The sequence below is a fragment of the Bufo bufo genome, chromosome 1, assembly GCF_905171765.1.
Source record: "Bufo bufo chromosome 1, aBufBuf1.1, whole genome shotgun sequence".
Classification (NCBI taxonomy): Eukaryota; Metazoa; Chordata; class Amphibia; order Anura; family Bufonidae; genus Bufo; species Bufo bufo.
In genome coordinates, this window is record NC_053389.1 from 368,604,654 (window position 1) to 368,631,339 (window position 26,686).

At 41.6% G+C, this 26,686-nt stretch overlaps 1 protein-coding gene across 1 annotated transcript in view; it reads left to right on the plus strand.

Annotated features, from left to right (window-relative positions):
* The window catches only part of TENM2 (teneurin transmembrane protein 2), a 3,383,593-nt gene that overhangs the window by 459,321 nt on the left and 2,897,586 nt on the right, over positions 1-26,686 (plus strand). Inside the window, exon 4 of the mRNA XM_040404927.1 lies at positions 180-414. Coding sequence (XP_040260861.1) covers positions 180-414 — 235 coding nt within the window. The remainder of the gene's footprint in view (positions 1-179; positions 415-26,686) is intronic.

Here is a 26,686-nt window from a genome sequence, read left to right on the forward strand (position 1 = left end):
TTACATTCACTACTTTAGGCTACATCTTGTCTGAAGGTTAAGTTTTCGTCATGATACCATTAGTTTGTTGCTAGCGCCATTCCGCGTTAATTTGCTAAAGGTCTACCTTCTAAATTTTCATGTAAACCAAAAAGTTGTTTGCAAACTTTTAGTAATATAAATTCCTTCTATTATTCCAGGCCCAACAAATCATCATAGCCAGTCAACACTTCGGCCTCCGCTTCCTCCTCCTCACAATCACACTCTCTCTCATCACCATTCTTCTGCAAATTCTCTAAATAAGAATTCCCTTACCAACCGAAGAAACCAGATTCATGCACCAGCACCAGCTCCAAATGATATGGCCACAACTCCAGAATCAGTTCAGCTTCAGGACAGCTGGGTACTCAACAGCAATGTTCCACTGGAAACCAGGTACAGTGTGTCTCCTAGAATAAGTTACAAGTCAAGGTTTCTTTTTTGTTTGTTTTTAGTCACTTCTGTGGGAGAGATTTATCAAACTGGTGCAAAGTAGAACTGGCCTGGTTGCCCATAGCAACCAATCAAATTCCACTTTTCATTTTCCAAAAGAGCTGTGAAAAATGAAAGGTGGAATCTGATTTGATTCTATGGGCAACTAAGCCAGTTCTACTTTACACCAGTTTGACAAATCTCCCCCTGTAGCTATTATTATACGATCTGAGAGCAGAGAAGCAGAACTGAATCCATTTTTCCAGTCGTTGGTTTCATGTAAATGGGATTTTCCTCCTTTTGTACTATCTGTGGTTATGTTTTGTCAGTTCATCAGACTGGAGCACTGCTTTTGGATCCATTCACATGTCCACAAAATGGGTCCAGATTGTTGCAAAACAGATCTGGACCCATTCATTTTCAATGGGGCAGGAAAAGATGCGGACAGCACACAGTGTACTGTCCGCATCTGCACTTCCGTTCCGCAAAAAATAGAACATGTCCTATTCTTGTCCGCAGACATGGACATGAAAAGGCATTTCTATTTAAAGTGCTGGCCATGTGTGGTCCGCAAAATGCGGAATGCACATCGCCGGTGTCTGTGTTTTGCGGATCGGCATTTTGTGGACCTCAAAACACTTGTGGACGTGTGAATGGACCCTTACTGTGCTGGTACCTCCAGTGTAGCTTTGTTCATAAAGAAAGAAAATATGGATCAACAGCCCTGCACCTCTTATACAATCATTATTCTTTTTTTAATATGTTTATCAAATTACAATTATTGGAGGCTTAATATCCAAGAGCTATTTTGGAAAAAAATAAAAATAAAATGGGACTGATTGTGAGAAAGCTAAAAATCTGCTACAGAATATTTTCCAGTATGCATATGAGGGATTACAGTATTTGTCCTTCCCCAGAGGAATGAATATTGGTGACTGAGCAGTTTTGCTCCAATTGTTATTTGTATTTTTTATATATTTTTGCCAGCTTGACCTTGCAGAGCCATTATTCTGTTAATTTGTGAGTTCTGCAGGCACCAATACAGCTAAAGTAACTTTCCAGGGAAAGTACATTACCAAAAAACACTGTGATATTTTTAAAGTCATTTTTTTAATTGAGTAATGTCTCATGCTGAAATGTAGAACCAGAGCTAAGCAGTAACAACACCTTACTGCAAATGTGGAAGGCTTTGATTTAGATTTTAACACTACCATACATTATTTTGTTTATTCGTATTGCCATTGTCAGAAAATGACAGGAAAAATTAATTTAATCCAAATAGTGACTGCCATAATTTTTTTTTAGAAAATTCCCAGTGCCAGAATTTACATTTTGGGCACTTTACCATCCCCAAAGTTGAAAGTAACCCAAAATTGCAAAAAAATAAATAAATAACTATACGACTACACAATATGACTACACAAAGCTAAAATATACATCATTAAAACTTATCTCAAAACTATATTTGGTATCACCATTATTTACTGACGTGCAGAATAAGGTTATGTCTTGTCATTTTTACCTCATAGTGAATGTCATAAAAACAAAGCCCAATAAACAATGGTGAAATGGTGATAAAACATAAAAACTCTGTGTTGCTCAGCAACAGCCCCAAAACCTGACAGATCTAGAGGAGATCTGTGTGGAGGAGTGGGCAAAAATCCCTGTTGCAGTGTGTGAAAACCTGGTCAAGAACTACAGGAAACGTTTGACCTCTGTAATTGCAAACAAAGGCTTCTGTACCAAATATTAACACTGATTTTCTCAGGTGTTCAAATACTTATGTTCAGCAGTGCAAGACAAATAAATTAATTAAAAATCATACAATGTGATTTCCTGAATTTTATTTTTAAATTCTGTCTCTCAGAGTGAGAAAGCACCTACAATGTGAATTTCAGACCCCTCCATGATTTCTAAGTAGGAGAACTTGCAAAATTGCAGGGTGTTCAAATACTTCTGTTCCTCACTGTATGGCAAATGTTGGGTCTTTAAACATGGCGTCAACTCAGAAGCTGAGTGGGCATCTAAGGGGTCAATTACCAGGAGTGCAGCACTCCTGATAACTGAAAAGTTCCCCCACAATAAGATTGCTGGAACCGTTAGTTGCTATGGCAGTCTCAGGCCTTCTAATGGTTCTGAGGCCTATCATAGGAAGGCAAATATCAAGCGCTGCCTGATAGGAACATAGTAAATTTCTTATAGGCTGCAATGGTAAATCATTGCATTCTATGGGAGAAACGCTCTGATGATGACATATTATAGTACACTAGGGGGACAAAAAGTGAAAAAAATGTAACCGCTTTTAAACATTATAAAAAATAAAAAGTCATACAAATTAAATTCTGCATTGTTAGTATTGCTATATCCAAAAATGTCCCTACTATTAAAATATAAAAGTATTTATTCCTTATGGTGGACGGTGTAATGAAGAAAAAATAAGTCCTATTCACTATTTTTTGGTGACTTTGCCTCCTAAAAAGTTTAATAAAAAGTTATAGAAAAAGTTATACACACCCTCAAATTGTTTCAATCAAAAACTACAGATTACATCTCAAAAAATGAGCTCTTATACAGCTCTCTAAACGAAAATACAAATATTTATGGTGGTCGGAATATAACAATGTAATTAAGTTTTTAGAAGTATTAAAACACAAGAAAAATATATAAATGTGGCATTTCAGTAATCATACTAACCTGCAGTTTTGACAGCATAAACATGAAAAAAACTGGCATAATTGTGTTTTTTTCTAATTCCACTCCAATTAGAATTTTCTTCCAGCTTCTCACTTCATCATATGCAAAGTTAAATGGTGCCATTAGAAAATACAACTTGTTTCAATAAAAAAACAAGCCCTGATATGGCTATGTGAATTGAAAAATAAAAACATTATGGCTAGAGATGGGTTATGGAAAATTCGATTTGGCTGCATTGCCGAACTTCACACAGAAATTAGCTTTATGACAAATTATTTTGTCACAAAGCTCATTTCTTTGTATGTTGCGAAGCCCCCTGTCATTGAACCCCTTAGATGGCGCATTCATCAGTGATCGTGGCATCTGAGACTACCATTTGGGTCTTTCAGGGATTATTCAGTGTTAAAAAAAAAAAAAATACATACTCACCTCAACCATTTGCACTTGAAGAGGCCATCATAGCCATCTTGATTGAAGACACCGCATGAAATCTTGCATGGTGACGTCATATGTCAGTGCGCAAGAGATTTCACGGGGTATCTTCAATCAAGATGACCGTGATGGCCTCCTCAAGTGCAAATGGATGACATGAGTATGTATTTTTTTTTTGTTTTTACCGCCATTTCAGAGAAAATGGATTCATTACTATGAAGCACGAGGAAATCCAGCTTCGCTTCCTCAGGACCGAAGCCAAGTACGGTTTCAAGTTTTTTGAAAAAAAACTGTGTGCTGCAATTTTCTACTATATAATGTGCATATATGGCATAGTGCACCAAGTAAATGCATTTCCTGATGTACCTTTATAATCATTAAGTGCTAAGGGGTAACCAGTAGAAGAGTCCCATTTGTGTCCATATGCATAGGCACAGCGATTGGCTTCATAAGACCCCATAGTTAAAACATAAGTTTTGATGTCAGCAATTTCCCTGCTCTTATTCATTCCGATAGTGTCAAGAGTATGGCCTATTTGATTATATAAAACTATAAAAAAATATCAGACTTCTACAATTGTTTAAAAAAAAAATAATATAATGTCTGTAAGGGATGTGCAGAATATGCTTGCAATATATATATATATATATATATATATATATATATATATATTCAAAAAAATAAAGGGAACACTTAAACAACACAATGTAACTCCAAGTCAATCACACTTCTGTGAAATCAAACTGTCCACTTAGGAAGCAACACTGAGTGACAATCAATTTCACATGCTGTTGTGCAAATGGGATAGACAACAGGTGGAAATTATAGGCAATTAGCAATACACCCCCAATAAAGGAGTGGTTCTGCAGGTGGTGACCACAGACCACTTCTCAGTTCCTATGCTTCCTGGCTGATGTTTTGGTCACTTTTGAATGCTGGCGGTGCTTTCACTCTAGTGGTAGCATGAGACGGAGTCTACAACCCACACAAGTGGCTCAGGTAGTGCAGCTTATCCAGGATGGCACATCAATGCGAGCTGTGGCAAGAAGGTTTGCTGTGTCTGTCAGCGTAGTGTCCAGAGCATGGAGGTGCTACCAGGAGACAGGCCAATACATCAGGAGACGTGGAGAAGGCCGTAAAAGGGCAACAACCCAGCAGCAGGACCGCTACCTCCGCCTTTGTGCAAGGAGGAACAGGAGGAGCACTGCCAGAGCCCTGCAAAATGACCTCCAGCAGGCCACAAATGTGCATGTCTGCTCAAACGGTCAGAAACAGACTCCATGAGGGTTATATGAGGGCCTGACGTCCACAGGTGGGGGTTGTGCTTTGCCAGAGAACACCAAGATTGGCAAATTCGCCACACGTTCTGCTGCCTGCAACATCCTCCAACATGACCGGTTTGGCATTGGGTCAGTAATGGTGTGGGGTGGCATTTCTTTGGAGGGCCGCACAGCCCTCCATGTGCTCGCCAGAGGTAGCCTGACTGCCATTAGGTACCGAGATGAGATCCTCAGACCCCTTGTGAGACCATATGCTGGTGCGGTTGGCCCTGGGTTCCTCCTAATGCAAGACAATGCTAGACCTCAATGTGGCTGGAGTGTGTCAGCAGTTCCTGCAAGACGAAGGCATTGATGCTATGGACTGGCCCGTCCGTTCCCCAGACCTGAATCCAATTGAGCACATCTGGGACATCATGTCTCGCTCTATCCACCAACAGCACGTTGCACCACAGACTGTCCAGGAGTTGGCAGATGCTTTAGTCCAGGTCTGGGAGGAGATTCCTCAGGAGACCGTCCGCCACCTCATCAGGAGCATACACAGGCGTTGTAGGGAGGTCATACAGGCACGTGGAGGCCACACACACTACTGAGCCTCATTTTGACTTCTTTTAAGGACATTACATCAAAGTTGGATCAGCCTGTAGTGTGTTTTTCCACTTTAACTTTGAGTGTGACTTCAAATCCAGACCTCCATGGGTTGAAAAATTGGATTTCCATTTTTTTTATTTTTGTGTGATTTTGTTGTCAGCACATTCAACTATGTAAAGAACAAAGTATTTCAGAAGAATATTTAATTAATTCAGATCTAGGATGTGTTATTTTTGTGTTCCCTTTATTTTTTTGAGCAGTGTGTGTGTGTGTATATATATATATATATATATATATATATATATATATTAAATAAACTCATCTGTTTCTTCAGTGCCAGCCTAAAGGTGTGATTGGCTGCAGTGATGACATGCTTTTGTATATACACTGCGTGCAGAATTATTAGGCAAATGAGTATTTTGACCACATCATCCTCTTTATGCATGTTGTCTTACTCCAAGCTGTATAGGCTCGAAAGCCTACTACCAATTAAGCATATTAGGTGATGTGCATCTCTGTAATGAGAAGGGGTGTGGTCTAATGACATCAACACCCTATATTAGGTGTGCATAATTATTAGGCAACTTCCTTTCCTTTGGCAAAATGGGTCAAAAGAAGGACTTGACAGGCTCAGAAAAGTCAAAAATAGTGAGATATCTTGCAGAGGGATGCAGCACTCTTAAAATTGCAAAGCTTCTGAAGCGTGATCATCGAACAATCAAGCGTTTCATTCAAAATAGTCAACAGGGTCGCAAGAAGCGTGTGGAAAAACCAAGGCGCAAAATAACTGCCCATGAACTGAGAAAAGTCAAGCGTGCAGCTGCCAAGATGCCACTTGCCACCAGTTTGGCCATATTTCAGAGCTGCAACATCACTGGAGTGCCCAAAAGCACAAGGTGTGCAATACTCAGAGACATGGCCAAGGTAAGAAAGGCTGAAAGACGACCACCACTGAACAAGACACACAAGCTGAAACGTCAAGACTGGGCCAAGAAATATCTCAAGACTGATTTTAATAAGGTTTTATGGACTGATGAAATGAGAGTGAGTCTTGATGGGCCAGATGGATGGGCCCGTGGCTGGATTGGTAAAGGGCAGAGAGCTCCAGTCCGACTCAGACGCCAGCAAGGTGGAGGTGGAGTACTGGTTTGGGCTGGTATCATCAAAGATGAGCTTGTGGGGCCTTTTCGGGTTGAGGATGGAGTCAAGCTCCCAGTCCTACTGCCAGTTTCTGGAAGACACCTTCTTCAAGCAGTGGTACAGGAAGAAGTCTGCATCCTTCAAGAAAAACATGATTTTCATGCAGGACAATGCTCCATCACACGCGTCCAAGTACTCCACAGCGTGGCTGGCAAGAAAGGGTATAAAAGAAGAAAATCTAATGACATGGCCTCCTTGTTCACCTGATCTGAACCCCATTGAGAACCTGTGGTCCATCATCAAATGTGAGATTTACAAGGAGGGAAAACAGTACACCTCTCTGAACAGTGTCTGGGAGGCTGTGGTTGCTGCTGCACGCAATGTTGATGGTGAACAGATCAAAACACTGACAGAATCCATGGATGGCAGGCTTTTGAGTGTCCTTGCAAAGAAAGGTGGCTATATTGGTCACTGATTTGTTTTTGTTTTGTTTTTGAATGTCAGAAATGTATATTTGTGAATGTTGAGATGTTATATTGGTTTTACTGGTAAAAAAAAAAAATTGAAATGGGTATATATTTGTTTTTTGTTAAGTTGCCTAATAATTATGCACAGTAATAGTCACCTGCACACACAGATATCCCCCTAAAATAGCTAAAACTAAAAACAAACTAAAAACTACTTCCAAAAATATTCAGCTTTGATATTAATGAGTTTTTTGGGTTCATTGAGAACATGGTTGTTGTTCAATAATAAAATTAATCCTCAAAAATACAACTTGCCTAATAATTCTGCACTCCCTGTATATCTCTTATATATATAAAAGTGAGTTTGTCTGTCTGGACGTCTGTCTGTTCTTTATGCGCGACCAAACGACTAGACCGATCTTCACCAAATTTGGCACACAGGTACATCAGGTGTCCGGGAACGTTTTAGACACCTCAGTTCTCTAGGACATTCCATTTCTGAGATATTCCCCAAAAATACCCTGCATTAGCCAATACAAGCCTGCAAGTCTTTCTCTTCATATGCCAACTGCCATGCACATGGTCACATGTCCCTTATCAGCCAATAGAAGCTTGCAGGTTCTACTCCAGGTTTCCATAACAACTAATCACAGGTTTTAGCAGTTTGCAGGTCCTTAAATATTCAGTCATATGACGTGTATCAGCCAATATAAGTTCACATTTAATTTACTAGGCGTTCACACAGGATAGGATTAGGTACACAGCTCAGCACACAGTATCACACAGGATAGGATTAGATACACAGCTCAGCACACAGTATCGCACAGGATAGGATTAGATACACAGCTCAGCAGACAGTATCACACAGGATAGGATGAGATACAAAGCTCAGATGGCAGTATCACACAGGATAGGATATTAGATACACAGATCAGCAGACAGTATCACACATGACAGGATTAGATACACAGCTTAGCAGACAGTATCACACAGGATAGGATTAGATACACAGCTAAGCAGACAGTATCACACAGGATAGGATTAGATGCACAGCTCAGTAGACAGTGACACACAGGATTGGATTAGATACACAGCTCAGCAGACAGTATCACACAACATAAGATTAGATACACAGCTCGGCAGACAGTATCACACAACATAAGATTAGATACACAGCTCAGCAGACAGTACCACACAGGATATGATTAGATACATAGCTCAGCGGACAGTATCACACAGGATAGGATGAGATACACAGCTCAGCAGACAATGGGGTGGGTGCTGTAGAGGTCACTGTTATGGGGGATACTGTTGATATCTTTTAACGACACATTAAATTAAATAGATAAAAAAATATACTCGTGCAAAGCTGGGTCCTTCTGCTGATATATATATATATATATATATATTATATAAAGCTGAGTGTGTGTGTATTCATGCATGTCCACTAAAGGAATCTGCACCATCGCATTTACAATCATAAAATTTGACACACCGGTACATCAGGTGTCCGGGAAGGATTTAGACCGGGTCTCGGCTCTCTAGGACGTACCATTCCTGAGATATTCCAAAAAAATGCATTAGCCAATAGAAGCATAATCACATGACCCTTATCAGCCAATAGAAGCTCGCAGGCCGTTAGCCTCCACATACACAGTTTTACTGCAGGTTTCCATAACAACCCAGCCATTTTTTTTTCTTCACTGCTGTAGGTTAGCTTTAAAAGAAATCTATCAAAGGATAATCACTATTGAAATAAATCCGTAGCCTAATAGCACTTAGTACCTTACTTCCCAATGTTCCTTTATTCCAGCAATAGATGTTTTTTATCCTCTGACAATCCAGTTTATTTGGTATGCAAAGGAGCCAGTAAGGTGCTCAGAGGGGTGTCATTCTTGCAGGAAGGAGCCCAGGCACGCCTCCTGCCACAATGTGTCCACCCACCCCTCCTACATCACATTGCCATAACTCTGCCACCCTTTCCCCTGCTCCCAGCATGAGGGCATGCCTGGGCTCCTTCCTGCAAAAGTGACGCCCCTCTGGGCACCTTACCGGCTCATTTGCATACCAAATAAACAGGATTTTCAGAAGATAAAAAACATATATTGCGGAAACAAAGGCCCACAGTCCGAGAAGATATAAGAAAAGGACATGAATATGTGGAGTCACTGTGGGTAGAAATACATGGAGGCAAGAACAATAATAAAATACTAATAGGAGTTTATTATAAACCACCTAATATACCAGAGTCCACAGAAAAAATCTGCTACTAAACGAGATAGACAAGGCAACAGATCATAATGAGGGTGTTATTATGGGGGACTTCAACTACCCAGATATAGACTGGGAAACTGAAATCTGCACATCTCATAAAGGAAACAGGTTCTTGGCAATAACCAAAGACAATTACCTTTCCCAACTGGTTCAGGACCCGACTAGAGGGACAGCCATCCTGGACTTAGACGAATAGACCTGACAGAACAACAGATCGGTAGGTTGGAGGACACCTGGGAATAAGCGACCATGAAGTAATAACTTTTCAATTGTCATTCAAAAGAGTGTTTCTTCAGGGAGGAACAAAAATAACAAACTTCAAAAAAGCTAAATTTAGCCAAATAAGAGATGTCATAGGCCTAACTGACTGGGACAAAGTTCTCAAAAATAAAAATGCAGCCACAAAATGGCATATTTTTAAAAGCATCCTAAAATCTAATTGTGAGAGGTACATACCTTATGGGAATAAAAGGTTAAGTTACAAGAAAAAAAAACTATGTGGATAAATAGAGCTATAAAGAAAGCAATAATTGACAAAAATAAAGCATTTAAATCACTAAAACAGGAGGGTTGCGAGGAAGCACTGAAAAACTATAAGGAAAAAAATTGAATATGTAGAAAAAAAAAAAAGTAGCCAAACTAGAGACAGATAGTGTTGATCACGAATATTCGAATTTAGATTCTTTTTATCGCGAATATAGGCACTATAGGATTTCGCGAATATCTAGAATATAGTGACATACACTCACCTAAAGAATTATTAGGAACACCTGTTCTATTTCTCATTAATGTAATTATCTAGTCAACCAATCACATGGCAGTTGCTTCAATGCATTTAGGGGGGTGGTCCTGGTCAAGACAATCTCCTGAACTCCAAACTGAATGTCAGAATGGGAAAGAAAGGTGATTTAAGCAATTTTGAGCGTGGCATGGTTGATGGTGCCAGACGGGCCGGTCTGAGTATTTCACAATCTGCTCAGTTACTGGGATTTTCACGCACGACCATTTCTAGGGTTTACAAAGAATGGTGTGAAAAGGGAAAAACATCCAGTATGGAAAAATGCCTTGTGGATGCTAGAGGTCAGAGGAGAATGGGCCGACTGATTGAAGCTGATAGAAGAGCAACGTTGACTGAAATAACCACTCGTTACAACCGAGGTATGCAGCAAAGCATTTGTGAAGCCACAACACGCACAACCTTGAGGCGGATGGGCTACAACAGCAGAAGACCCCACCGGGTACCACTCATCTCCACTACAAATAGGAAAAAGAGGCTACAATTTGCACGAGCTCACCGAAATTGGACTGTTGAAGACTAGAAAAATGTTGCCTGGTCTGATGAGTCTCGATTTTTGTTGAGACATTCAAAGGGTAGAGTCCGAATTTGGCATAAACAAAATGAGAACATGTATCCAAAAGGGCGTCCAACACCGTATTGGTATGGTGTTCCTAATAATTCTTTAGGTGAGTGTATATGTGTATGTGTATATATATATATATATATATATATATATATATATATATATATATATATATATATATATATATATATATAGCTCATGACAGGCTAAAATAGAACAATATGCTCATGCTGTATTGATATATTAATATACTACTCCCACTAATTATTTAAACTAATTAAATTTCTATCATTTTAATATATTTAAAATGGGTTAATAAATAATCCTTTTTTCAACCAAACATGCAAATATTAATACAAAAATGTACAATATATATATATATATATATATATATATATATATATATATATATATATAATCTATTGAAGCCGCAATGTCACTTGTACTGTACTTAAAGCGCAGTTCATCATTCATGAGGGTGCGGGGTTATGATAATGCACTTACCCCTCCTCCTCTGGTGTCAGCGCTAGGTTATTGAGTACAATCTCATGTGTGTATAGATGTTACTGTGGCTATGAAATTCTAATTGTGACAGATCTATGCAAATCATGTATCGGACCTATTGGACCATTGATTTTTATGATTTTTGTATATATTAATTTTAAGCATTTATTTTATGATGGAGTGGTCTATTGTGGTGAAACTACAAGTGCCAGCATATATTATTACTGTATTACTTTTAATACAATAGATTTGTATTAAGGAGAGCATAGTTTTGTTTAAAAAAACGATGATATATACATATATATATATATATATATATATATATATATCAAATTTTTTATTTTATTTTTTTAAGAAAATGGACGTGCTGGATTCTAAGCAGTCTCTGGAGGCAATTTGTAACTCTAGATAGGCTGCACTTTTATTAATGATGCGTAGTACTCACTGTTAGGAGTGAATGGAAGGGGGTGGCGAGTGCTTGGTGGCACTACTAACTCACTCCTTATATCTGTGTATATTTTTTATTCTTTAAGTATATTTTATACACAATCTATATTATTGCATTCATCTGTATTTTTATTCCTTAGGTGTATATAGATTTTTTTAACAAACAGGTACTACTGTAAGTAACCATTTACCAGCTTTAGCAAGCTATCTTATTCATTGAAACCGGGACAGTCTCTAATAAGTTTTTTACTGTAATCTCCGCCACCTCGGTGTTTCCATAAGGGTGAACACTACCAGACGGTAATTACAGTAAGCTGCGCAGCAGCGATAATTCATGCATGTGTATGTACTGTACTGTACATGGCTGTATTTTTATTCATATATTGCCATACTTTTTAATTAAATACAGCACATGTACTGTACAGTACAGAGTCCAACAGAGTATAGGGAACAGGAGGATGATGAAGTTGGCTACCCGACAGACCATACGGCTTAACGCAGCCGTAAGTACTGTAGATAATGATATACTGTAGGTGCTTACTGTACACATACAGGGGGGGGGGGGTGCTGCAGTTTACAGCCTACTCTCCCATGTACTGTAGTTCCAAGCGGGTCCCGGGAAGTTCCAAGTGCCATCTGGTGTTCACTTAGCAAAATTGCACCACCAAGCGCTTCGAGTTCACAAATGAAATTTGCTATCGTTACGTGCTGATGTGAGTCTGCAGGGAGCGCTAACGATGATACAATTGTAAAGTCATGTGACACTGAAATGCTGGAGGGTAAAATAAATGTTCTGCAGAAATAACAATTCTTTTCTTTAAGCACTTTGAAGTAACAGCATTGAGGATCTCACCAATTTCAATCATGCCTAAAAATCAATGTACACTGCAATAATGTGTATGGATGCAATTCTGCAACTTTACCGTCATGTTGACTGCAGAGAAGGTGTACAGTCACAGGTGTTTGGGTAAAAGATATTTGCATCGGTGCTATCTACAGTGTGCCTGCTTTCAGTATATCACATACTAGATTAGCAAACCAATAATGAGCTGTTGTGCACTAGAGGCATTTGAGAAGTGTTCCTCCTGTGGCATGGTATTTAGGAGTTCCTGGAAAACATTAATTGAAACCCTTAATTACTAGAGTGACATTGCAATCCGTAATGACAAGTGCACCTGCAACTTTTGTTTTTCTCTTTATAAAGACAAAAAAAAAAACATTGCAGAAACTGAAGCTGTTGAATTCTTTCTCGTTGTGGACTATTTGGTCTAGGAATATCATCAAACTTTAGATGCTGTATTATGTTTTTTTTTCTTTTTTGACTCCAGTGAACTTTTTCCTCAACAAGGTGTGTTCACACCATGTGGCATGGTGTGCCAGAAGTTGCATCATTTCTACTACGTGGTAAAATGTTTAGCTGTGTGAATTCACCCTCAGGATTTAGGTTGGGGGCATATGGCTGCGACAGCTTACACAGCTGGAGCCACTGAATTAAATACACTCCACACTGAACACAGAAGGGAAGGGAAAAGGTATTAGGCCTGGAACTTAGTGTAAGAAAAAAGGTCACACCTAGTGAGTCTCTACTCCAAGCTCTGACTGCTATCAGTATGAACAGACCTTGATGGTAGGAATGTTCATATGTAGGAACCTAAGCCCAATCTCATCCTAACAGGGCCCTGCAGGTAGTGTCAGGACATGGATGGCCTATTCCTCCCCAGATGAAGGAATAGGAGACCATCTCAGGCCTAATATCAGGAGGTAGGGGAAAACAACAAACAACAAAGAAGATACACTTAACTTCCAGAAGTATGGGGATAAACAGAAACTCAGAAAGAACCAACACCAGGACTTCCACAAACAAGGAGTTATCAACCGCATAGCATGATTGGTGAGGCAAGACTAAATAGAGGAGAAGGAATGACCACGTAAGCTACACCTGAGACAAGAGGTGTGCCCATCCCCAGCAACAACACAGAAAGGTGAAACCAAAGAGACTGTCAATCACGTGCTGTCACTACCAGAGCTTTGGGACGTTCTCACAGCTCTGTTTCTCCACCCCTGTGATGATGTCACTACTAGAGCTGGGAGGAGTTCTCACTGCTCTGTTTACTTTTAGTTTCCTTCCTCCCAGCTGTTCCTCATGCGTTTGATTTCCCTCTCTTTATATCACCCCTCCTCCTATTGTAGGGCGTGGATTATAGTTCTCATTTCAGTTGTAGCTCTTGCTTTAGTATCTTCACTTGTAGCTATCAGTTCACTGGACCTGTGTTCTGCTGCAGCAAGCACTCCGGATATTGCCAGCTGTCCTTGGATCCGTCTTCTCTGCGGCTGCAACACCTTCAGCTAAGTGTACAGACATTGTTGTGTGCCTGATTATTTTCTGACTGGATCTGAGGTGGCCACGGTTCCCTCCATATACTGAGTAGTGCACCCCTGGCCGTGCCCCTTCCACTATTGTAGGGGTTACAGTGGTCATCAGTCTTAGGCACGTGGGCATGCCTCGTTCCGCCATTTGGATCCGGGCATGTGCTTTAGCAGAATAGGGAGAGCTTTGAGGGTCTGACAGGGGTCACCCTTTATCCTCCCTAGTTTGGGTCCGGTCAGTAGCTCTTTTACTGTGTATACTATTGTTGCTCACAAACAGCCGTGACATTATAATCCACCAAAACCGTCCTTTTTTGACATGGATCCGCTTTCTGGCCTGGTTGACCGCATGCAGGGTCTTTCTTTGGAAGTAGCGGCTCATGGAGTCTGTTGCGAGCCAAAGGTCTCACTTCCGGAGACGTTCTCCGGGGGCAGTGAGAATTTTGTTCGCTTCAGAGAGGCATGCAAACTCCATTTTTGCTTGTGTCCCCACTCCTCTGGTAAGGAAGAGCAGAGGGTGAGGATTGTCCTCTCCCTGCTCAGGGGTAATGCTCAGACTTGGGCTTTTTCGCTGCCATCAGGGGATCCCTCCCTTCGATCCGTGGAAAGATTTTTTGTGGCCCTGGGGCAGATTTATGATGACCCGGATCGTGTTGCTCTGGCCGAATCTAACTTACGTGTTTTATGCCAGAACAAACTGTCTGCGGAGCTTTATTGTTCTGAATTTCGGAGATGGGCAGCTGATTCGGGTTGGAATGATGCTGCACTCCGGAGTCAGTTCTGTCATGGTCTCTCAGAGAGATTGAAAGATGCGTTTGCTTTCCATGAGAGACCAACGTCCTTAGAGTCTGCCATGTCATTGGCGGTACGCCTTGACAGGCGTCTAAGAGAAAGAAACGAGACCTCTCTGTCCAGCCATTGTCAGTCTAGGGGCAGTGGTGCGGACTCATTCAGTGTGCAGGGGCCTCATCCTGTCTCGCTCCCCTCTGAGGAGGAGCCCATGCAGCTAGGTCGACTTGCCCCTGATAAAAGAGGATTTAGTCCTCAGAGTATGGTGTGTTTTTGTTGTGGGGGCATAGGTCATTTGGCAAATGTTTGTCCCTCTAGGAGATTCTTGAACTGTACTAAGAGCGACAATAAGAGAAAAACCTCAAAAGGTAAATCATCAAATTCTGCTTCATCTGCTACTTTGGGCAAAGTTGATGTAGGAATTGATGCTTTTCCTCTGACCTGCAGTTCCCGTTTTCTCCTGTCTGCCAGGGTGGCGCTAGAGAGCAAAGTCATTTCTTGTGAGATTTTTGTCGATAGTGGAGCGGCTGTCAATCTTATTGACACTCAATTTGTAGCCATGCATGGTTTTCAGGTTTGCACATTAGAAAAGGATATACCTGTTTTTGCTATTGACTCTGCTCCACTCTCACAGAGATCTCTGAAGGGCATTGTTCACAATATCCGGCTAGCTGTAGGTGACACTCATGTGGAGGAAATATCTTGTTTTGTCCTTAACGGATTGCCTTCTCCCCTAGTTTTGGGGTTACCCTGGCTCACTAGACATAACCCCACTATTGATTGGCAAGGAAGGCAAATAAATGAGTGGAGTGACTTTTGTAGAGAGAATTGTCTCACAGCGACTTTTGCAGAGGTGTCTACTAAAACTGTGCCATCATTTCTCTCTGATTTCTCGGACGTGTTTTCCGAGAGCGGTGTTCAGGAGCTACCTCCTCACCGGGAGTTTGACTGTCCCATTAACCTCATTCCCGGCGCCAAGCTGCCAAAAGCACGCCTCTACAATCTCTCACAACCGGAAAGAATCGCAATGCGAACTTATATCTCCGAGAGTCTCGAGAAGGGGCATATTCGTCCCTCAAAGTCACCTGTGGCCGCGGGTTTTTTTTTTTGTTAAAAAAAAAGATGGCTCTCTGAGACCTTGCCTAGATTTTAGGGAGCTGAACCGTATCACGATTCGCGATCCCTATCCCCTTCCTCTGATCCCGGACCTCTTCAACCAAATTGTTGGGGCCAAGGTGTTTTCCAAATTGGATTTGAGAGGCGCGTACAACCTGGTCAGGGTCAGAGAGGGGGATGAATGGAAAACGGCCTTTAATACCCCTAACGGGCATTTCGAGAATCTCGTTATGCCTTTCGGCCTGATGAATGCTCCGGCCGTCTTTCAGCATTTTGTTAATAGTATTTTCTACCATTTAATGGGGAAATTTGTATTGGTGTATCTTGATGATATTTTGATTTTTTCCCCTGATGTTCAGACCCATCAGGATCATCTTTTTCAGGTTCTGCAGATTCTGCGGGAAAATAAATTGTACGCCAAGCTGGAGAAATGTCTTTTTATGGTATCGGATATTAAATTTCTGGGTTTTCTCCTCTCTGCTTCTGGTTTTCGCATGGATCCGGAGAAGGTCCGTGCTGTACTTGAGTGGGAGCTTCCTGAGAATCAGAAGGCATTGATGCGCTTTCTGGGTTTTGCGAACTATTACAGAAAGTTCATTTTGAATTATTCCTCTGTTGTCAAACCCCTTACTGACATGACAAAAAAGAGGGCGGAATTTTCCTCTTGGTCGGAGGAGGCGCTTGCAGCCTTTTCTAAGATTAAAGAGAGTTTTGCGTCTGCTCCCGTCTTGGTGCATCCCGATGTTTCCTTACCTTTTATTGTTGAGGTGGATGCTTCCGAGGTGGGTGTGGGTGCGGTTTTGTCCCAGGGCCCTTCTCCTGCCAAATGGCGACCCTGTGCCTTTTTCTCTAAAAAAAACACTCCCCGGCAGAGAGAAACTATGATGTGGGAGATAGGGAGTTGTTGGCCATCAAGTTGGCTTTCGAGGAATGGCGCCATTGGTTGGAGGGGGCCAGGCACCCTATCACCGTTTTTACCGACCATAAGAATCTGGCATACTTGGAGTCGGCCAGGCGTATGAATCCGAGACAGGCCAGATGGTCTCTGTTCTTCTCCAGATTCAATTTTGTTGTTACATTCCGACCTGGGATAAAAAATGTGAAGGCTGATGCTCTCTCTCGCTGTTTTCCGGGAGGAGGAAACTCCGAGGAACCGGGTCCCATTTTGGCGGAGGGGGTAGTTGTTTCTGCTCTATATTCCGATTTGGAGGCCGAGGTCCAGGCTGCCCAGACTGAGGCACCTGCCCGTTGTCCTTCTGGGAAGTTATTCGTGCCTCCTGAGCTACGTCACAAACTCTTTAAGGAGCATCATGATACGGTTCTTGCTGGTCACCCCGGGAGTAGAGCCACGGTAGATCTCATTGCTCGGAGATTTTGGTGGCCGGCTCTTCGTAAGTCGGTGGAGGGTTTTGTGGCTGCTTGTGAGACGTGCGCTCGCGTTAAGGTCCCTCGTTCACGGCCTTCAGGTTCCCTTCTCCCGTTACCCATACCTTCCCGTCCTTGGACACACCTGTCCATGGACTTTATCACAGATCTTCCTCGTTCCTCGGGGAAGTCGGTGATCCTGGTGGTGGTGGACCGTTTTAGCAAGATGGCTCATTTCGTACCATTCCCTGGTTTACCCAATGCTAAAACGTTGGCGCAAGCTTTTGTCGACCATATTGTTAAATTGCACGGCATTCCCTCTGATATTGTTTCCGATAGAGGCACGCAGTTTGTGTCCAGGTTCTGGAGGGCTTTCTGTTCTCGCCTGGGGGTTCGGCTGTCCTTCTCTTCTGCTTTTCACCCGCAGTCGAATGGTCAGACTGAGCGCCTCAATCAGAATCTGGAGACATATTTGCGCTGTTTTGTGGCAGAGAACCAGGAGGATTGGTGCTCATTTCTCCCTCTTGCTGAGTTTGCTCTGAACAACCGTCGTCAGGAATCTTCTGATAAGTCACCATTCTTTGGTGCATATGGGTTCCATCCGCAGTTTGGGACATTCTCGGGAGGGGCTCTTTCTGGTTTACCTGAGGAGGAGAGATTTTCCTCGTCTTTGTCTACCATTTGGCAAAAGATTCAGAGTAATCTTAAAAAGATGAGTGAGAGGTATAGGCATGTGGCTGATAAGAGACGTGTGCCTGGTCCGGACCTGAATGTGGGTGATCTGGTGTGGTTGTCTACAAGAAATATTAAACTGAAGGTTCCCTCCTGGAAATTGGGTCCCAAGTTTATTGGACCTTATAAAATCTTGTCAGTCATCAATCCTGTTGCCTTCCGTCTTGATCTTCCACGGGTTTGGAAGATACATAATGTATTTCACAGATCTCTCTTAAAACCATATGTCCAGCCCACGGTACCCTCCTCTTTGCCTCCTCCTCCGATTTTGGTTGATGGCAATCTGGAGTTTGAGGTTTCCAGAATTGTGGACTCTCGCATTGTCCGCGGTTCTCTTCAGTACCTCGTTCATTGGAAGGGTTATGGTCCTGAGGAGAGGATGTGGGTTCCGGTGTCGGACATTAAAGCCACTCGCCTCATCAGGGCATTTCATAGGGCTCATCCTGAGAAGGTGGGTCCTGGGTGTCCGGAGTCCATCCGTAGAGGGGGGGGTACTGTCACTACCAGAGCTTTGGGACGTTCTCACAGCTCTGTTTCTCCACCCCTGTGATGATGTCACTACTAGAGCTGGGAGGAGTTATCACTGCTCTGTTTACTTTTGGTTTCCTTCCTCTCAGCTGTTCCTCATGCGTTTGATTTCCCTCTCTTTATATCACCCCTCCTCCTATTGTAGGGCGTGGATTATAGTTCTCATTTCAGTTGTAGCTCTTGCTTTAGTATCTTTACTTGTAGCTATCAGTTCACTGGCCATGTGTTCTGCTGCAGCAAGCACTCCGGATATTGCCAGCTGTCCTTGGATCCGTCTTCTCTGCGGCTGCAACACCTTCAGCTAAGTGTACAGACATTGTTGTGTGCCTGATTATTTTCTGACTGGATCTGAGGTGGCCACGGTTCCCTCCATATACTGAGTAGGGCACCGGTGGCCGTGCCCCTTCCACTATTGTAGGGGTTACAGTGGTCATCAGTCTTAGGCACGTGGGCATGCCTCGTTCCGCCATTTGGATCCGGGCATGTGCTTTAGCAGAATAGGGAGAGCTTTGAGGGTCTGACAGGGGTCACCCTTTATCCTCCCTAGTTTGGGTCCGGTCAGTAGCTCTTTTACTGTGTATACTATTGTTGCTCACAAACAGCCGTGACACGTGCAGCCAGTCTCCTCAATCTTCTAGTCCCTGACACCAGGATCACAAAAAAAAATCTAACACTGCTTAGCTCAGCGGCTAAAAATCACACTTGTTTGTTATGTATATAATTCCACATGTGTTAATTCATAGTTTTGATGCCTTCATAGTCATGAAAATAAAGAAAACTCTTTGAATGAGAAGGTGTGTCCAAACTTTTGGTCTGTACTGTATATAGGAAAGGCTGAATATTTAAATGTTAAATCGACTATTTACTTTTGCTTCAAAAAATGCATAAAAAACTTGACTATGGAAACTCATCTATAAGAATATGATGGTTTATCTTATTTTGAATACGTTAATGAAGTTGTACAGAATTTGAAGCTGCACCACAAATGTGTGAAGTATTGTAAACATATTTTCTTTCCGTGTCCATTCAATTTTTTGTGCGGACCGTATGCAGAACCATTCACTTAAAAAAACTGGAGTTACTCCGTTTGCATTCCCTTTTCGTATGTCTGTATTTCCATTCCGCAAAAAAATAGGACATGTCCAATTGTTGTCCACATAACGGACAAGGATAGTATTGTTCTATGAAGGGCCAGCTGTTCCGTTCCGCAAAATACGGGAATGCACATGGATGTCATCCTTACTTTTTGCTGATTTGTTTTTTGCAGACCGCAAAATATATACGGTCGTGTGCAAGAGGCATTAAAGTGAGTGGGGCTGAGCTGCAGTACTATGCACAACCTTGTGGACAGATGTGCCACTTTTTTGGGTGAAAGCAGCCTTCTTTTTTCAAGTACGTATTTAAAGTGTCAATTTACATGAACACTACATTAGGAAGTGCAGGCTTACTTGTCAGTGGCTTGTGTAAGGTCTCCTGCACATGACCGTATGGTTTTGCGGTCCGTTTTAAACTGATCCATTTTTCAGTTTTTTGGGATTCTGTAGTGTTTCCGTTCCGCTTCCGTTCCGTTTTTCCATTTGGTTTCTGTTTGTGATCCGTTTTTTGCGGATCGCAAATGGAAACAGAAGCATACAATAATGTTTAACCCCTTCAAGACCAAGACAGTTTTTACCTTCAGGACCAAGCCACATTTTGCAAATCTGGCATGTTTCACTTTATGTGATTATGTGTAACTTTGGAACACTTTTAGGGCTTGTTCCAACGAACGTATTTTGCGTTCAGTATACGGACCGTTTTATTTGTTCCACATACGGTCCGTATATGGAACCATTCATTTCAATGGGTCCGCAAAAGATGCGGACAGCACTCTGTGCTATGTTCCATAGCCCCGCAAAGATTATGAGTTATGTCCTATTGTTGTCCGTTTTGCGGACAAGAATAGACATTTCTATAATGGGCCTCCTGTTCCGTTCCGCAAATTGCGGAAGGCACCCGGCGGCAATTTGCGGACCGCAAAAAACGGCACGTCGTGTGAACAAGCCCTTACTTATCTAAGCCATTCTGATTGTTTTCTCGTGACACATTGTACTTCATGTTAGTGATAAATTTGAGTCAGTATGTTTTACCTTTATTTATAAAAAAATCCCAAATTTACAGAAATTTTTAAAAAATATGCAATTTTCGAAATTTTAATTTCTCGGGTTTTCTGACAGATAGTGGTACCTCACAAAATAGTTATTACTTTACATTTACCATATGTCTACTTCATGTTTGCATCATTTTGTAAATGTTATTTTATTTTTTTAGGACGTTAGAAGGCTTAAAAGTTTGATTCCTTGGAAGATAATGTATAATTTTTATTTCTCAAATAAAAAATGTTATTAAAAGTTTAGAAGCAAATTTTTTTAATTTTTCAGAACATTTCCAAAACCCACTTTTTAAGGACCAGTTCATGTCTGAAGTCACTTAGTGGGGCTTATATAATAAAAACCACCCAAAAATGACCCCATTTTAGAAACGACACCCCTCAAGGTATTCAAAACTGATTTTACAAACGTTGCTAACCCTTTAAGTATTCCACCAGAATTAATGTAAAATGGAGTTGAATTTTAAAAATTTCACTTTTTTTGCAGATTTTTCAAATTAGATGCATTTTTCCTGCAACCCAGCATGGGTTGACAGTAAAATAAAACTCAATATTTGTTACCCTGACACTTAAATTTACAGAAACACCCCATATGTGGTCATAAAGTGCTATATGGGTGCACAGCGGGGCTCAGAATGAGAGGAACACTGTGTTGCTTTTGGAAGGCAGATTTTGCTGGAATAATTTTCAGGCACATTGTTGCATTTTAACCACCTCAGCCCCCAGTGCTTAAACACCCTGAAAGACCAGGCCACTTTTTACACTTCTGACCTACACTACTTTCACCGTTTATTGCTCGGTCATGCAACTTACCACCCAAATTAATTTTACCTCCTTTTCTTCTCACTAATAGAGCTTTCATTTGGTGGTATTTCATTGCTGCTGACATTTTTACTTTTTTTGTTATTAATCGAAATTTAACGATTTTTTTGCAAAAAAATGACATTTTTCACTTTCAGTTGTAAAATTTTGCAAAAAAAAAGACATCCATATAGAAATTTTGCTCTAAATTTATAGTTCTACATGTCTTTGATAAAAAAAAAAATGTTTGGGTAAAAAAAAAAATGGTTTGGGTAAAAGTTATAGCGTTTACAAACTATGGTACAAAAATGTGAATTTCCGCTTTTTGAAGCAGCTCTGACTTTCTGAGCACCTGTCATGTTTCCTGAGGTTCTACAATGCCCAGACAGTACAAACACCCCACAAATGACCCCATTTCGGAAAGTACACACCCTAAGGTATTCGCAGATGGGCATAGTGATTTCATAGAACTTTTTATTTTTTGTCACAAGTTAGCGGAAAATGATGATTTTTTTTTTTTTTTTTTTTCTTACAAAGTCTCATATTCCACTAACTTGTGACAAAAAATAAAAACTTCTATGAACTCACTATGCCCATCAGCGAATACCTTGGGGTCTCTTCTTTCCAAAATGGGGTCACTTGTGGGGTAGTTATACTGCCCTGGCATTCTAGGGGCCCAAATGTGTGGTAAGGAGTTTGAAATCAAATTCAGTAAAAAATGACCTGTGAAATCCGAAAGGTGCTCTTTGGAATATGGGCCCCTTTGCCCACCTAGGCTGCAAAAAAGTGTCACACATCTGGTATCTCCGTACTCAGGAGAAGGTGGGGAATGTGTTTTGGGGTGTCATTTTATATATACCCATGCTGGGTGAGAGAAATATCTTGGCAAAAGACAACTTTTCCCATTTTTTTATACAAAGTTGTCATTTGACCAAGATATTTATCTCACCCAGCATGGGTATATGTAAAAAGACACCCCAAAACACATTCCTCAACTTCTCCTGAGTACGGGGATACCAGATGTGTGACACTTTTTTGCAGCCTAGGTGGGCAAAGGGGCCCATATTCCAAAGAGCACCTTTCGGATTTCACTGGTAATTTTTTACTGAATTTGATTTCAAACTCCTTACCACACATTTGGGCCCCTAGAATACCAGGGCAGTATAACTACCCCACAAGTGACCCCATTTTGGAAAGAAGACACCCCAAGGTATTCCGTGAGGGGCATGGCGAGTTCCTAGAATTTTCTATTTTTTGTCACAAGTTAGTGGAAAATGATATTTATTTTTTTTTTTTCATACAAAGTCTCATATTCCACTAACTTGTGACAAAAAATAAAAACTTCCATGAACTCACTATGCCCATCAGCGAATACCTTGGGGTCTCTTCCTTCCAAAATGGGGTCACTTGTGGGGTAGTTATACTGCTCTGGCATTCTAGGGGCCCAAATGTGTGGTAAGGAGTTTGAAATCAAATTCAGTAAAAAATGACCTGTGAAATCCGAAAGGTGCTCTTTGGAATATGGGCCCCTTTGCCCACCTAGGCTGCAAAAAAGTGTCACACATCTGGTATCCCCGTACTCAGGAGAAGTTGAGGAATGTGTTTTGGGGTGTCTTTTTACATATACCCATGCTGGGTGAGATAAATATCTTGGTCAAATGACAACTTTGTATAAAAAAATGGGAAAAGTTGTCTTTTGCCAAGATATTTCTCTCACCCAGCATGGGTATATATAAAATGACACCCCAAAACACATTCCCCACCTTCTCCTGAGTACGGAGATACCAGATGTGTGACACTTTTTTGCAGCCTAGGTGGGCAAAGGGGCCCATATTCCAAAGAGCACCTTTCGGATTTCACAGGTCATTTTTTACTGAATTTGATTTCAAACTCCTTACCACACATTTGGGCCCCTAGAATGCCAGGGCAGTATAACTACCCCACAAGTGACCCCATTTTGGAAAGAAGACACCCCAAGGTATTCCGTGAGGGGCATGGCGAGTTCCTAGAATTTTTTATTTTTTGTCACAAGTTAGTGGAAAATTATGATTTTTTTTTTTTTTTTCATACAAAGTCTCATATTCCACTAACTTGTGACAAAAAATAAAAACTTCCATGAACTCACTATGCCCATCAGCGAATACCTTGGGGTCTCTTCTTTCCAAAATGGGGTCACTTGTGGGGTAGTTATACTGCTCTGGCATTCTAGGGGCCCAAATGTGTGGTAAGGAGTTTGAAATCAAATTCAGTAAAAAATGACCTGTGAAATCCGAAAGGTGCTCTTTGGAATATGGGCCCCTTTGCCCACCTAGGCTGCAAAAAAGTGTCACACATCTGGTATCCCCGTACTCAGGAGAAGTTGAGGAATGTGTTTTGGGGTGTCTTTTTACATATACCCATGCTGGGTGAGATAAATATCTTGGTCAAATGACAACTTTGTATAAAAAAATGGGAAAAGTTGTCTTTTGCCAAGATATTTCTCTCACCCAGCATGGGTATATATAAAATGACACCCCAAAACACATTCCCCACCTTCTCCTGAGTACGGAGATACCAGATGTGTGACACTTTTTTGCAGCCTAGGTGGGCAAAGGGGCCCATATTCCAAAGAGCACCTTTCGGATTTCACAGGTCATTTTTTACTAAATTTGATTTCAAACTCCTTACCACACATTTGGGCCCCTAGAATGCCAGGGCAGTATAACTACCCCACAAGTGACCCCATTTTGGAAAGAAGAGACCCCAAGGTATTCGCTGATGGGCATAGTGAGTTCATGGAAAAAAATAAATTTTGTCACAAGTTAGTGGAATAGGAGACTTTGTATGAAAAAAAAAATCATCATTTTCCACTAACTTGTGACAAAAAATAAAAAATTCTAGGAACTTGCCATGCCCCTCACGGAATACCTTGGGGTGTCTTCTTTCCAAAATGGGGTCACTTGTGGGGTAGTTATACTGCCCTGGCATTTTCCAGGGGCCCTAATGTCTGGTAAGTAGGTAAATGACCTGTGAAATCTGAAAGGTGCTCTTTGGAATGTGGGCCCCTTTGCCCACCTAGGCTGCAAAAAAGTGTCACACATCTGGTATCTCCGTACTCAGGAGAAGGTGGGGAATGTGTTTTGGGGTGTCATTTTACATATACCCATGCTGGGTGAGAGAAATATCTTGGCAAAAGACAACTTTTCCCATTTTTTTTATACAAAGTTGGCATTTGACCAAGATATTTATCTCACCCAGCATGGGTATATGTAAAATGACACCCCAAAACATATTCCCCAACTTCTGCTGAATACGGAGATACCACATGTGTGACACTTTTTTGCAGCCTAGGTGGGCAAAGGGGCCCAATTTCCTTTTAGGAGGGCATTTTTAGACATTTGGATACCAGACTTCTTCTCACGCTTTGGGGCCCCTAAAATGCCAGGGCAGTATAAATACCCCACATGTGACCCCATTTTGGAAAGAAGACACCCCAAGGTATTCAATGAGGGGCATGGCGAGTTCATTGAAAAAAAAAAAATTTGGCAGAAGTTAGCGGAAATTGATTTTTTGGATTTAGTTCTCACAAAGTCTCCCTTTCCGCTAACTTGGGACAAAAATTTCAATCTTTCATGGACTCAATATGCCCCTCAGCGAATACCTTGGGGTGTCTTCTTTCCAAAATGGTGTTATTTGTGGGGTGTTTGTACTGCCCTGGCATTTGAGGGTCTCCGCAATCATTACATGTATGCCCAGCATTAGGAGTTTCTGCTATTCTCCTTATATTGAGCATACAGGTAATGAGATTTTTTTTTTCCGTTCAGCCTCTGGGCTGAAAGAAAAAAATGAACGGCACAGATTTCTTCATTCGCATCGATCAATGTGGATGAAAAAATCTCTGCCAAAAAAAGAAAAAGGAGGGGAAAGGCGCCTGCCAGGACATAGGAGCTCCGCCCAACATCCATACCCACTTCAGCTCGTATGCCCTGGCAAACCAGATTTCTCCATTCACATCAATCGATGTGGATGAATAAATCATTGCCGGGATTTTTTTTTTTATATATACAAAGTGTTTGCCAAAGTATATGAACACCGCCACCTCCTCAGCTCATATGCCTCGGCAAACATATCTTTTACTGCAGAGGAGAAATCTCGTCTTGCAGCGCCGCATACACCGACTTGCGTGTAATCTGACAGCAGCGCAATGCTTCTGTCCGAATGCACATCAGTGCTGCAGCTGGTCGATCGGTTGGTCCACCTGGAAGGTAAAAAAAACAAAACAAATAAGAAAAAACCAGGCCGCAAAGCAATAACTTTATTAACTTTTGAACAGAACATATTAACTTTTTTAAACTTTTTTAACTTTTTTACTTACCGGTAATTTTTTTTTTGTTTAGTTTTTTTTACCTTTATAGAACAAACCTCTCCTTCCCCATGGGACAATGTGCAAAGCGCAAATCGCCCAAAGATGTGGCGAAGTACGTTATGCACTTTATCCCAGGTGAAAGGAGAGGTTTGCAGCAGCTGAGAGTAAAAGGGCCCTAATAGCCCTGTGTGCCTGTCCTGTGAGATGCAATCCCTATGCTAGGTGTACCTGTGTGTGGTACTTCCGGAAACACTCTCCATAGCATAGGGCAGGGTGGTCCGGACAGTCAGGACAGAAATAGCTGGTGTCACGCCTTATTCCACTCCTGCTACAGACACGACATCTTTTTCGGGGTGACGGTTGGGTTGAGGTACCAGGAACGACACTGGGGAAATGTCGCTCGTGTAGACGGCTAACTACACTGGGGGATGGGGCCACGGAACCTCCTGGGTAAAGGAGGTTCTCGATGATCTCTTCCTGGAATTTGAGGAAAGATCGTGTTCTCCCAGCCTTACTGTAGAGAACAAAACTATTGTACAGCGCCAATTGAATTAAATATACAGACACCTTCTTATACTAGCGTCTGGTTCTGCGGGAAACTAAATACGGAGACAACATCTGGTCATTGAAGTCCACCCCTCCCATGAGCGCATTATAGTCGTGGACACAGAGGGGCTTTTCAATGACACGGGTTGCTCGCTCAATTTGGATTGTCGTGTCTGCGTGAATGGAGGAGAGCATGTAAACGTCACGCTTGTCTCTCCATTTCACCGCGAGCAGTTCTTCGTTACACAAGGCAGCCCTCTCCCCCCTTGCAAGACGGGTGGTTACAAGCCGTTGGGGGAAGCCCACGCGACTAG